This window comes from Mytilus edulis, chromosome 8, assembly GCF_963676685.1.
Source record: "Mytilus edulis chromosome 8, xbMytEdul2.2, whole genome shotgun sequence".
Lineage (NCBI taxonomy): Eukaryota > Metazoa > Mollusca > Bivalvia > Mytilida > Mytilidae > Mytilus > Mytilus edulis.
Window position 1 is genome coordinate 36,478,589 of NC_092351.1, and position 14,207 is coordinate 36,492,795.

The 14,207-nt window shown below is 32.4% G+C and overlaps 2 protein-coding genes across 3 annotated transcripts in view; one reads left to right on the forward strand and one right to left on the reverse strand.

The window, feature by feature from the left end:
- Window positions 1-14,207, forward strand: part of LOC139486786 (ragulator complex protein LAMTOR1-like) — a 513,831-nt gene that overhangs the window by 269,316 nt on the left and 230,308 nt on the right. The gene's annotated exons all lie outside the window — the stretch shown is intronic.
- LOC139485468 (uncharacterized) overlaps window positions 1-14,207 on the reverse strand; it is a 42,926-nt gene that overhangs the window by 7,268 nt on the left and 21,451 nt on the right. Inside the window, exons 3-5 of the mRNA XM_071269981.1 lie at window positions 9,248-9,436; window positions 8,011-8,136; window positions 1,016-1,207 (exon numbers count right to left, since the gene is read on the reverse strand). Of these exons, the coding sequence (XP_071126082.1) occupies window positions 1,016-1,207; window positions 8,011-8,136; window positions 9,248-9,436 (507 nt within the window). The remainder of the gene's footprint in view (window positions 1-1,015; window positions 1,208-8,010; window positions 8,137-9,247; window positions 9,437-14,207) is intronic.

Genomic DNA, 14,207 nt, shown 5'->3' on the forward strand with positions numbered 1-14,207 from the left:
TCGAAAACAATTTAAGGATGATGTATAAAAAGCCATGATGTCACCTTTTATCCGAAAGAGAAGCTAGAGATGAATAATGACACTGCGGCTGTTTTCAGTACCGAATATTTTAGAAAAAGGAGTTATAATAAATAGTTTACAGCTGGAAAAGTTTATAAAGTGAAAGATCAAATTACCAGATACCTTTTTGATTTAAATTGTCACCAAAAGATAAAAGAAAACAGTATTAACGATGAAATAACATTATGTGAAAATTTAAACTGTTCAATTTTCTTTTCTTTTTGATATTTATAGAAACCTGCCTTCTTATTTTTTAAAGGACTTACTAGTTGGTTTAATGAATGGGCTAAACTGTAAACAGGTACCATGCACAGATTTTTATTATTTTTATTTTTACGTGACGCATCATTTCAATCTTTCAGGTTTGAATTCATCATTTACGAAATTGTTTGATTGACCATTATGGAAATCAATGTTTATTTCACAAATGTTTAAAGACATGATCCCGTTGTCGTATAGTTCCACTTGTTTAAGACAAATTATTTGTCGTATATGTACTGCAGTGCTTTCCATTTGCACAACATTTGTCATAGATTTGGAAACAACAAAAATCCGCCATAGATTAGGAAATAACAAAACTTGCCATAGATTAGGGATGGCATGACGTCATATTTACCATAGATTAGGAATCTGCCATAGATTTGAGTCCTACGTATATGACAGTACAATGTCGACGTTACTTGAATATGCATCTGCTATATGGGGATTAAAGAAGTACAGTCCGGTAGAAAGATTACAGTACAGAGCCATACGGACATTTTTGGGAGTTGGCAAGCACGCTCCTATCCCGACTATCACAGGAGATACAGGCTGGATTAATTTAAATTCTATACTTTAATGCTAGCTACAAAATGTATATATAGACAAAATATCACACAGCAAACGATATATCAAATACTAAAAAAATGTTGTGTTTTCTTCAAATCATTATGAACTTTGATATTGTGATATTTACCTAGTTTGAAGGTACTCTTTTTCCATATGTACAGCAGCACTGTGTTCCTTCTGTAAAGTAGCTATTTGATCTACTTTTTCATTTAATCCAGCTATCATTTGGTCTTTTTCGTTCAATAAACATATCAGACGTTGTTCGTTTTGTTCCTTTTCTTGCAACCTTTGCTCGATTGAATTGCTGTAGAGCCTGAATCTGTTTGAGAGACAGAGAGTGAAATGAAAATGTTTGTTTGATGTAAGAGAGAGAAATGTCTTTGTGCACAAATTTTTCAAACAGTACTAGCCATTAACAGATTTTCTCACATATTTTGAACTGATATGTATTTTTGCATGTCCAATAATAGTCGGAAGTCAAGGTTGGTTATCAGCCCTCGGGGGTCAATATCGAGATCAGCCCTCAAAATCCATATCTAGCGCCCGAGTTTAACTTCCGGTAACGTGTCAATCAAAAACTATTTGAAAACAAGTTGTCATTCGAAGCAGCTAGACGATCAGGAAAAGTTTCTCACAGATCAAATGAAAATGTAAAATGATACGAAAAATGAAAAATGAGAACATAATGAAAAGAAATTTAGAAAGTTACGAATCTGCTGCAGTAGAAAAAAAAATGGAAAAATCAATAGTGGAAGTAACAAAAGTTTCCGTAAAATTTTGACGTCATAAAGAATTTAGAAAATATATGACGCCACAATGAAAAAGTGATTGTTTTATGCCATCGAAAGTACAGGCGGAACATATTTCCAAATCATAATAGCAGTATGGTGTATTCCTCCTTAGCATTAATTGGAAATGTAACAGTTTAAGTCGTTTAATATTAACAATTCTAAGAATTAATATATTTATTGTTAATCACATGTATGTGTTCAACTTTTCATAAAACTTTGTTTACTCATTGTGATACGAACTTTGTTAACTCACTGTGATACATTTTTTTAAATTTTGTTCGTTAAATGTTGTTTTTTTTTTGTTGTTTTTTTGTTGTTGAAAATATCAAATATAATTTTGTATATGCTATCTGTTTTCTCTTGCTTGAAAATATGTGATAAATAGATAAATAGATTATTACATGTCATTTTCTATATCACCCTACGACCCATATCAAACCCTCGGGTTACAGGCATCTGACAGTTATAACTATTGTACAACATAAGATTTTGAAAGATGCATTTTATCATAATTGCATGTTAGTCGTTATTTTATAGTTTAACGCGTGATAAATTATGCAAAACTAAAAACAAATTATGCGCAATTTGATAACACGAAAGTGCTGTTAGTATTAAAACACTTCAAACAAATGTCTCTGCTTTAATTCATGAGAAATGTGTTTTAGTGGTCTTAACCCTTTAAGACACCTGAAAAATCGTCTGATCTGTAATTGAACAATTGTGTCTATATTTTACTTTTGACCATTATTCATATCAAACATATATAACAAACTGAAATCTAGATGTTTTAGAGTTAGGTAGAGATAAGATATATCATAAATTGAAACAGTACCACGAAAAGTGTCCCATGAGGGTCCAGATCTGCTGCCCCTTTGGATCACCTGAGATCAACCCCAGTTTATGGTAGGTTTGTGTTGCTCAGTCTTTAGTTTTCTATGTTGTGTTTTGATTATTGTTATATTGTAGTTTTCATTTTTTGACACGGCATTGTCAGTTCGTTTTCGACTTACGAGTTTATTTGTCCCTAAGTAACTTTCGCCTTTCTTGAGACTGCATTTTTTATATATTACATATTTGACCATATTTAGAACAAGTGTGAATATAAGACTAAAAACACAATGTCAAACGCAGTTTGTGTTTTACATTAGGTCAAAAATGAAAAATTCATGAATATTCATAATAACTATAATTGTAGGCTCAATAAAGGCAACAGTAGTATACCGCTGTTCAAAACTCATAAATCCATGGACAAAAAACAAAATCGGGGTAACAAACTAAAACCGAGGGAAACGCATTAAATATAAGAGGAGAACAACGACATAACACCGAAACGTAACACACACAGAAACGGACCAAGCATCAGACAGAACACCACGAGAATAACAAATATAACATGAAAACCAAATACATGAATTTGGGATAGACAAGTACCGTGCCACGTCTTATCTCAATTTATCAAAAATAAGAGAAAACACAAACGACTCAACGTTAAAATGCAACACACACAAAAACAAACAATAATATAACAATGGCCATCTTCCTGACTTGGTACAGGACACTTTTAAAGGGGAATAAAAGTGGTGGGTTGAACCTGGTTTTGTGGCATGCCAAACCTCGCACTTTAATGGCAAAGTTAAATATAACATTGAAATGACAACATAATATTACAGGACTACAATACAAATTAATAGAACATATTAGACAAAGAAAAACATGATTAATAGATAACAAAAAGCATCAGGTTTAAAATTCAATACGCCAAAAACGCGCCTTGTCCACAAGGAAGACAATGTCAAACGCTATTCATTCGATTATAATTCCCTACAAATTATAACTACTATTGGTCGAACAATATACTTACTATTTAGATATACTATTAAAACAGCGAACTTTTGCTAACAAGTGATACATCCGCTTAAGTATTCGGTTAACAGGAATATGAAGAAAAAAATCATCTGAAAACCCACTTCAAAGTACAATATGTTTATACTAAATATAGAAGACCTGACAAAATGACAAAATTTCAAAAACTTATCGTTGATAAATAAAACATGAAAGTAAGGTCAATGATACATAACCTCTGTTAAAACAGACATGTACACCCTACAAACGTCCCAAACATCGAATATATATGACCTATATTGCTAATAAGATCTTGGAAAAAGACCAATCACAATAAACATTAACTTATTATTGTCCAATGAACCATGAACATTATGTCAAGGTCAGACGACACCTGCCTGTTTGGACATTATGATATACACCTTACAATCATAAATACAATCAAAATATAGTTGATCTATTGATTTTATTATCTGAGTAATCATGGACTTGACCACAAAAACTTAAACTTGTTCAAATATTCGTCAAATTAGGTCGAGAACACCTATATGACAGGCATGAGGTGATATAGATACAATGGATAAGCGTTGATTCTTGAAAAAGAGACCATGAGCCCAGAGAATGGTTTGTTTTTTTATGAATCAAAGCTTATCCATTGTATCTATAACTTAAATTATTGTGTTAATGTCTTGTCAAAATTAACACCTATTCTTAATTAGAAGGTATTGTAAGTGAGTTTAGATAACCATGTTATCGTGTCAATCGATCCATTACAATAAATTAAATATCACCAATAAATGTTTAAAAATACAAATACATTATTACACAACACGTCTGCCCTTTAAGATCTTCATATTATCAGGCATCTGAATATTATCTGTTTATACAAAATAAAAGTGAATATACATTGTTTATTGTATAAAACAATAAAAAAAACTTCATCAGCAACATTTTATATTGGCAAATTTCCAATGAAGTTATTTACATAAAGTTATTGGCAAATAAAAATAGAAAATGACATCATAGTCATGTCTGGCAAATGTCCAACATACATAAGGAAATAAGATGTAAAAAAACTGCTTGTTATCACTGAATGATAAAGATTATTTTAATTTATCAGTTGGTAGTAAAAAGTGAATATACATTGTATATTGTATATAACAAAGATTTAAGTTGATTCTGGACAAAGAAAGATAACTCCAATTAAAAAAAAAATCTTGCTATTGCACAATATTTTGCAATTAGATATTTCTTGCTTACTATTCTGGACAAAGAAAGATAACTCTAATTAAAAAAAAATTTGCTATTTCACAATATTGTGCAATTAGATATTTCTTGCCATTGCGCAATACTGTGCAATTGAAAAGACTTGCTATTGCACAATACTTAATATAATAATTTAAGATCCTGATTTGGACCAACTTGAAAACTGGGCCCATAATAAAAAATCTAAGTACATTTTTGGATTCAGCATATCAAAGAACCCCAAGATTTCAATTTTTGTTAAAATCAGACTAAGTTTAATTTTGGACCCTTTGGACTTTAGTGTAGACCAATTTGAAAACAGGACCAAAAATGAAGAATCTACATACACAGTTAGATTTGGTATATCAAAGAACTCCATTTATTCAATTTTTGATGAAATCAAACAAAGTTTAATTTTGGACCCCGATTTGGACCAACTTGAAAACTGGGCCAATAATTAAGAATCTAAGTACATTTTTAGATTCAGCATATCAAAGAACCTAATTGATTAATTTTTTGTCAAAATCAAACTAAGTTTAATTTTGGACCCTTTGGACCTTAATGTAGACCAATTTGAAAACGGGACCAAAAGTTAAGAATCTACATACACAGTCATGACAGTTAGATTCGGCATATCAAAGAACCCCAATTATTCAATTTTGATGAAATCAAACAAAGTTTAATTTTGGACCCTTTGGGCCCCTTATTCTGTTGGGACCAAAACTCCCAAAATCAATACCAACCTTCCTTTTATGGTCATAAACCTTGTGTTTAAATTTCATAGATTTCTATTTACTTATACTAACGTTATGGTGCGAAAACCAAGAAAAATGCTTATTTGGGTCCCTTTTTGGCCCCTAATTCCTAAACTGTTGGGACCTAAACTCCCAAAATCAATACCAACCTTCCTTTTGTAGTCATTAACATTGTGTTTAAATTTCATTGATTTCTATTCACTTAAACTAAAGTTATTGTGCGAAAACCAAGAATAATGCTTATTTGGGCCCTTTTTTGGCCCCTAATTCCTAAACTGTTGAAACCAAAACTCCCAAAATCAATCCCAACCGTTCTTTTGTGGTCATAAACCTTGTGTCAAAATTTCATAGATTTCTATTAACTTAAACTAAAGTTATAGTGCGAAAACCAAGAAAATGCTTATTTGGGCCCTTTTTGGCCCTTATTCCTAAAATGTTGGGACCAAAACTCCCAAAATCAACACCAACCTTCCTTTTGTGGTCATAAACCTTGTGTTAAAATTTCATAGATTTCCATTCACTTTTACTAAAGTTAGAGTGCGAAAACTAAAAGTATTCGGACGACGACGACGACGACGACGACGACGACGACGACGACGACGCCGACGCCAACGTGATAGCAATATACGACGAAAATTTTTTCAAATTTTGCGGTCGTATAAAAATGAGTTAAAAAAGGCTTAACTCATCAGATGGACAGAAATACAAGTGGACGTGGAATAACCATCATTAATCCGATTATAAACAACCAAACTCGCTTTTATTACACAAAATATCCACAATAATATACAAAACAAGAACAAAAACTGGAAAACCAGAGATTATGGACAACAAAGAGAATTCAGGGATTCGAACCTAAACAGACAAGACCTAAACTTTAACTCATTAATCTTAACCATTTTTTTTATCTTTATTTAATCTTAACCATGAAACCTCGTGGCTACCAACTCATACTGTACGTCTGCCTATTATTAATATATAAAGGTACAAGCCCTATGTGTATGTTGAACCGATGTATATCATATAATCATTTATATATATAGAATAAACATATAAATCGTAACCAATTTTTAGCCCAGAGGTTTCATAGATATGTTGAAGTCAGTAACATTTAACAGAATTCCTGGACGGGTTCGATTCCCAGTGTAGGGTCCTCAATGTTCTTCAACTTTGTATTTGTTTGGCTTTTTAACTGTTTTGATCTGAGCGTCACTGATGAGTCTTATGTAGACGAAACGCGCGTCTGGCGTATAACATTATAATCCTGGTATGTAGGTATATAGAAACTACAAAAAATTAAAGGTAAGTTTTTAAAATAATTCCATTAGTGAACAGAAATCAGTGAATTATTCAATTTAACCTTAATGAAATTAGACACACAAAGGAAACAATAGAACATAATCTGTTGAGTCCATTTCAACGACGGAAGCGTTGATTCTAGAAAAAGAATCCACGGTAAATGAATAGGCTGACGTCACCACAATGGTTTAAGACCTTGGAAGGTACGTTACACTTTTTGCTGTTTTATTTAGACTTTTAATACTTTGGATAAATGTTTTACATTGTTATAACTCAAATACGAGAATTTGACTAGAATCGGTGAACATGAATTTGGCAGCTAGTGCCCTTTAAGGCCAAATATTTTATCCTGTTTTGTAGGGGAAAAACAAGGAGTCCAAATATTTGACAAAAAATCCTCAACCTCACATAAGGACATCCTCAAAGGACAATAACTCCTTATGGGGTCAATTGCCTATTTTGGTCATGCATGACTTATTCGTATAAATTTCTTTCCTGAATAATTTTGTTGCTTACAGTTTATCTTTATCTATAATAATATTCAAGATAATAACTAAAAACTGCAAAATTCATTGAAATTACTAATTAAGGGGTAGCAACCCAACAACAGGTTGTCTGATTCGTCTGAAAATTTTGAGGAAGATAGGTCTCAACCTGATGAATATTTATCCCATGTCAGATTAACTCTAAATTATAAGTATATAGGTTGCATTTCTGTAAATATAGACAATGCAATTTACCATAGAAACTCCTTTTGCGGCTGAAACTGTGACACTTTTACTATGAAGTTTCTTGAAAAATTATATCCTAGAACAGAAAGTTGATATGCATTACTTTTTTATTCAAAGGTCTCCCCAAAAGAGGCATGGTTTGAAAATAGCTGTATGGACAAAGTGCAACCTAAAGTTTCAGAGATATAAGCCAAAAACTGCATTTTACCCCTATATTCTATTTTTAGACATGGCGATCATGTTGGATAGCAGGTGGGGCCGTCGGACATATTTTTTTTTTTATAAAACATGTAAAACTAGATACACAAAAATAATGATTGTTGACAAGGATTTTTTTTAAATTAACGACAATGGACAACGATCGCCAAGTTATGAAAAAAACTCACTTAGAATATTGGCCATGTGAGCTTAAGATAATTTTCTATTGGGGAATATTAATGAAATATTCTAGATATATACCTATTCTGTATATTTTCTTTTTCGGTCATCAAGTCCTTTACTTGTTTATTCTTTGAGGAAATTTCATCACATACATTAGATACTAGTTTTTCAAGCTTTGCAACGGTACATTTTTTCCCCACTATCCTGGAATTAAAAAAAAACATTTGACATATTCAAGTCATTAAGACATACAGTTAATAGTTATCACAGGTACCCCAACAAGCTCGTATGGAATATCCTATAAATAAACAAATATATATAAACAAAAAATTGCGAGGATTTATAAATGAGGTGTGAAAAGACAGTTTAATCACGATGGTATCCATAGTACACTTATATACACTTATTTTCCGTTAGCTGAAAACTCTTTGACGGTTGACAATATGCATTTATTGTTTTCTTCAAATCATGTCATTTAATATTTCAAGAATATATAAGGCTTTATAAACGAATATCTTTCCTTACCTTAAACGTAAAACTTTTATTTTAACCTATAAAAAGAAAGTTATAAGAAGATGTGGTATGAGTACCAATGAGACAGAAGTAAAATTGAGAATGGAAATTGGGAATGTGCCAAAGAGACAACAACCCGACCATAGAAAAAAAACAACAGCAGAAGGTCACCAACAGGTCTTCAATGTAAAAATGAGAAATTCCCGCACCCGGAGGCGTCCTTCAGCTGGCCCCTAAACAAATATATACTAGTTCAGTGATAATGAACGCCATACTAATTTCCAAATCGTACACAAGAAACTAAAATTAAAATAATACAGGACTAACAAAGGCCAGAGGCTCCTGAATTGGGACAGGCGCACAAATGCGGCGGGGTTAAACATGTTTGTGAGATCTCAACCCTTCCCCTATACCTCTAGCCAATGTAGAAAAGTAAACGCATAACAATACGCACATTAAAATTCAGTTCAAGAGAAGTCCGAGTCTGATGTCAGAAGCTATTATAGGTCAAAGTACGGTCTTCAGCACAGAGCCTTGGGTCACACTGAACAGAAAGATATAAAGGCCCCATAAATTACTAGTTTAAACCATTCCAATATAAACAAGAAAAACGAGAAACACTTATAAACCACATCAACAAACCACAACTACGGAACATCAGATTCCTGACTTAGGACAGGTGCAAACAATTGCAGTGGGTTTTAAAGTTTAAATGGTACCAAAATTTCACCCTTATCTGAAACATTGTTGTAACATCACAATTAGAGAGACACACTATCAAGTGAAAGATGTAATAGCTTACTGTTTTTGAAGTTTCGTTATTTCAATTGTGGCGGCCTCTAACTGAACATTATACTGCTGACCTGCTTTCTTTAAGGCTTCGTACGAATTGAATTTCAAAGTTTCCATTTTTGTAGTCAAGTCAATATTTTCTGTTTGGAGAATTTTTGTGTTCTTTTCCAGTGCGGTTATTTGATTTGAGTATGTAGCACTAAAATATAAAACTATCTTTATGATTAATTCAAGAAAAAAATATTTCACAAAGGATGTCAGTTAATTGGTTAAATCAGTGTCATTATTTCAAAATGTATGGGTTCTTATTGTTACCTTATATCTATTTCTGTACCTTTCAGTGTCAGCAGTAACCTAACAAAAACGCCGTTTATTATTTGTTACATGGTATGCATGGGACCTAATACGATATATATGTGGTCAGTACATTCTATATGGGATGAGAGCGAAGCCAACAATAACAACTTGTTAGCTTTAAATGTGTTTTATGAATTTATTTCAATCGATCATTTCAATTTAATCGTCTGTTGGAACCTTTTAATTTTTTCTCAACATCGTGTTGTTTGTATAAAAGGACATTACACCATCGCGAATTGATTTGATTAGATCCGAAAAATATTAACGCAACATCCGGATTGAAATACAAAAGTATTCTTTTGATTTGATTGATTAATAAGTGGTACCTTGCCTCGTCGGTATAATCTATAGTTGTAACATAGTACATCATACATAAGGAATGCATAATGATTTATAAAGCATACGACTAGGTGGTAGAGTGATCTAGCGCATCGCGCATAGTGGAAACCGATTTCGTGCCACGATATCTCATTTGCATGAGTTCGAATCCCGGCTTTCGCAAATTTATAAATCTAACATTGTTTGACTGTTATTTAGATGAATTATTTATATATTTATGATTGCGTTGGATAAAAACCGGAATTTGTATATGTGTGCATGCAAAATAAATTTCTTGGTAGAGGGGTCTTAATACAGCACAGATAACATTTGCCAAATAACCAAAACGTAAAAAGTGTATTTCAACAAAATACAATTAACTAGCATGTCGAACAACTGATATCCATAAACCCTGCTGAATATCAACTCATCATAGATACCAAGGACTAAATTTTGTATATACGCCAGACGCGCGTTTCGTCTACAAAAGACTCATCAGTGACGCTCGAATCAAAAAAAGTTGAAAAGGCCAAATAAAGTACGAAGTTGAAGAGCATTAAGGACCAAAATTCCTAAAATGCCAAATACAGCTAAGGTCAATGTAATCTATGCCTAAGGTAGAAAAGCCTTGGTTTTTCAAACATTCAAAATTTTGTAAACAGTTAAATTATAAATATAACCATATCAATGATAATTCATGTCAGCACAAAAAGTGCTGACTACTGGGCTGGTGATACCTCGGGGAAACAAATCTCCACCATTTGCCAAATAAACGGATCACAAGATGTTACAAAATGGATCTTATTTTTTTAATTTATTTCTAAACAGAAAACAGTAAACATGCAGAAAAAATGGTATTCCGCAAACATGAGGTGCAAAAAAATTGTACATCATATCCAAATTCCGACAATAAAATGTATCTTCAGTCATATTAGGAATCAAAACGGTATTTGGAAGGCCGAAAAATTTTACCTCAATTTAGGAAAGACTCTTTAATTTTGAAAGAATCGAAATAGGTGAACGGATCATATAAACCCAAAGGAATATATTATACAAGACCAAACGAAAACAAATAAACAAGTCTGAATTGAAAAAAACGTTCAAACCTATGATTGCGTAGGATAAAAACCGCAATTTTTATATCTGTGCAAGCAAAACAAATTTCTTTGTAGAGGGATCTTATACAGCACAAACAACATTTTCCAAAAGATCAAAAACGTGAAAAACATATATTTTAACAAAATGCATTTGACTTACAGGTCGAACAACGGATGTTCTTATTTTTGCCAACAATGTTCGCATATACTGAAATCCCAAAGAAAGAAGAACCTTTAAAGCTTCAAAGTGTAAACCGGAGAATTGCTTAAACCCATTGTATTGGGTGAGACAAAGGAAAAATCCAAATGTGAAATACGGAAAACCATGCCCAATAGAATTGGTTGTTCTTTCTGACAATCATTTTTGCGTTGGTTACAGGCAATTATGTAATTTACCTTCGACGCTGACACATCCATTAGTAAGACAAAAACCAGAGTCTCTGTGCATACCACATGATTTGAACACATACAAGTGACGTTATCAATTCAACTTTCGAACTGTGAAATTTGTTTAGACAATGAAGTAATGAACGAAATTTACATACATTTATTTTTGAAAATTTTCATATTTGTAAATGGCAGTTTAAAAAAATAATTTAGTTTCACGTTTCTAAAGTCGGTCAGTATATATATATGTTGTACAAGTTGTAATGTTGTACAAATTATAATTTGTATAGATTTTTTGTACAAGTTATCAGTGTTTATGAACTGCTTAAAAGAGGGACGAAAGATACCAAAGGGACAGTCAAACTCATAAATCTAAAACAAACTGACAACGCCATGGCTAAAAATGAAAAAGACAAAGACAAACAGAAAAACAATAGTACACATGACACAACATAGAAATCTAAAGAATAAACAACACGAACCCCACCAAAAACTAGGGGTGATCTCAGGTGCTCCGGAAGGGTAAGCAGATCCTGCTCCACATGTGGCACCTATGGAACGCCAACACTGTCTTGTTATGACCATTTTCATTATATAATGTGCATTTACCTTTATATGATGTGCATTAACCTTTATATGCTGTGCTTTTACCTTTATATGATGTGCACTTGTCATTATATGATGTGCAAACACCTTTATATGATGTGCAAATATCTTTATATGATGTGCAAATATCCTTATATGATGTGCAAATATCCTTATATGATGTGCAAACATCATTATATTATGTGCAAACATACTTATATGATGTGCAAGTATACTTATATGATGTGCAAAGATTCTTATATGGTGTGTACATATCCTTATATGATGTGTACATATCCTTATATGATGTGCAGTTTTCTTTATATTACGTGCAAACATCTTTATGATGTGGTTGTGTCATTATATTATGTGGTTGCGTCATTATATTATGTGCTTGTAATCTTATATTATGTGGGTAGGTTTACTTCATTATATGATGTCGAAACGTCATTATATGATATGCTTTCATCGTCGTTATGGTCAATGAACATGATTACGATTAGAATGATTACTGTCTACGTCATAACTGATTCTGATCTGCTTCTGTAAACCATTAACCCGGCTCAAATATGTATCTATCGCTAGCGAAAGTGCAATTTATAGGGAAAATGAGACAAAGCAATTTAACAAAATCAACGTTTCAAACATTTCGGTTGAAGTTTAAGATCAGTTAATACAGGAGCTAGTTGAAGAAATTCCCGGCTTTGGAGAAAATGATTACAAATGTAAGAGCCTTTTATAGCTTGCTATTCGGTTTAAGCATAGGCTCCGTGTTGAAGGTCGTACTATGACCTATAAAAAGTAAAAACACAAAAATACTGAACTCCGAGGAAAATTCAAAAAGGAAAGTCCAAAATCAAAAGGCAAAATCAAAAGTCCAAACACATCAAACGAATGGATAACAACTGTCATATTCCTGACTTGGTACAGGTATATAATTGTTTCCTCTTACAAATTATGACTTGGATTGGAGAGTTGTCTCAGTGGTTCTCATACCACATAAAATTGAGAATGGAAATGGGGAATGTTTCAAAGAGACAACAACCCGACCAAATAAAAAAAAAAAAAAAAAAAAAGCAGAAGGTCACCAACACATCTGCTTATTTCTATTCATTGCAAAAGACACCATTGAAATCACAGTCTGTTTCAAAAATATTTCATAACAATAGCTATAAAATTATCTACTGATGCATAATATAGCGAGATGGTTTGTTTAATAAAATGTTATTGAATAATATTAATCTGTAAATGGTAAGATGTATAATGTAGTATTGAATATGTACAATGATATTAAATCTAGTATATAATATAATCTATGCCACTGAAGGAAGAGACCGATTTCATTGAGCCGCATCTCCTCTAAAAACATACCAAGTCGGAAATATTTGTGATATGACGTTTACATGTAGTGTTTTTTACTTTTAACTTGTCTTTGAACCAATCTTTTTTCCACAGAAAACGCCAATTATGTGAAAAAATACCCTATTTTGAAGATTGCAAGCTAAGTCGACGTAGTGCCCACGAAATGCTAAATGGCTATGTGGGTAATTATAAAAAAAAAAAAAAAAAAGTGCTATCTTTGCTAATGAGACAACTCTCCTCAACAGACCAAATGACACAGAAATTAATAACTATAGGTCACCATACGGTCTTCAACAATGAGCACATATTGGCATATACAGATTGTTTATTTTCCACTTATTTTAATGGAGATTTTTTTAATTGCTAATAAAATTCTGAAACATGAGTACTAGTATGTCAACAGATTTGGAGAAGCGTCAACGATTTCTGAGATACAAGGGGTTGATTCCTGATGAAGTGTTTTAAATTTAATTTTTCGTCCGATTACATCGGATTTTCCCCATTGTGGTAATGGCAACGGATTTTACGTAGACGATACAGTTATTGAGTTAAAAGGAAAAAAAACCACTGAAAATCACACTTTGCCACACTTTTTCCAATTTAGGGTATTTTTAAAATATTTTGATTTTCCAACCGAGATGAATGGGATGACGCCCGTCTTTTGCATTTTGTTCCTCTTTTTCGTCTCCTTAAAAAATAGAATAAAAAGGATTCACTTTGTCATTACTGTGTCTACCTTATTACTGTGTCATCACTCTTTGTTTCAACACTTGCCAACTCGCTGGCATCTCCGTGTATCATCGGTACAGCGGATATAGGTACTTACCAAGGGGTCGTGATCGATTTTTCCTCTGACACGGTACT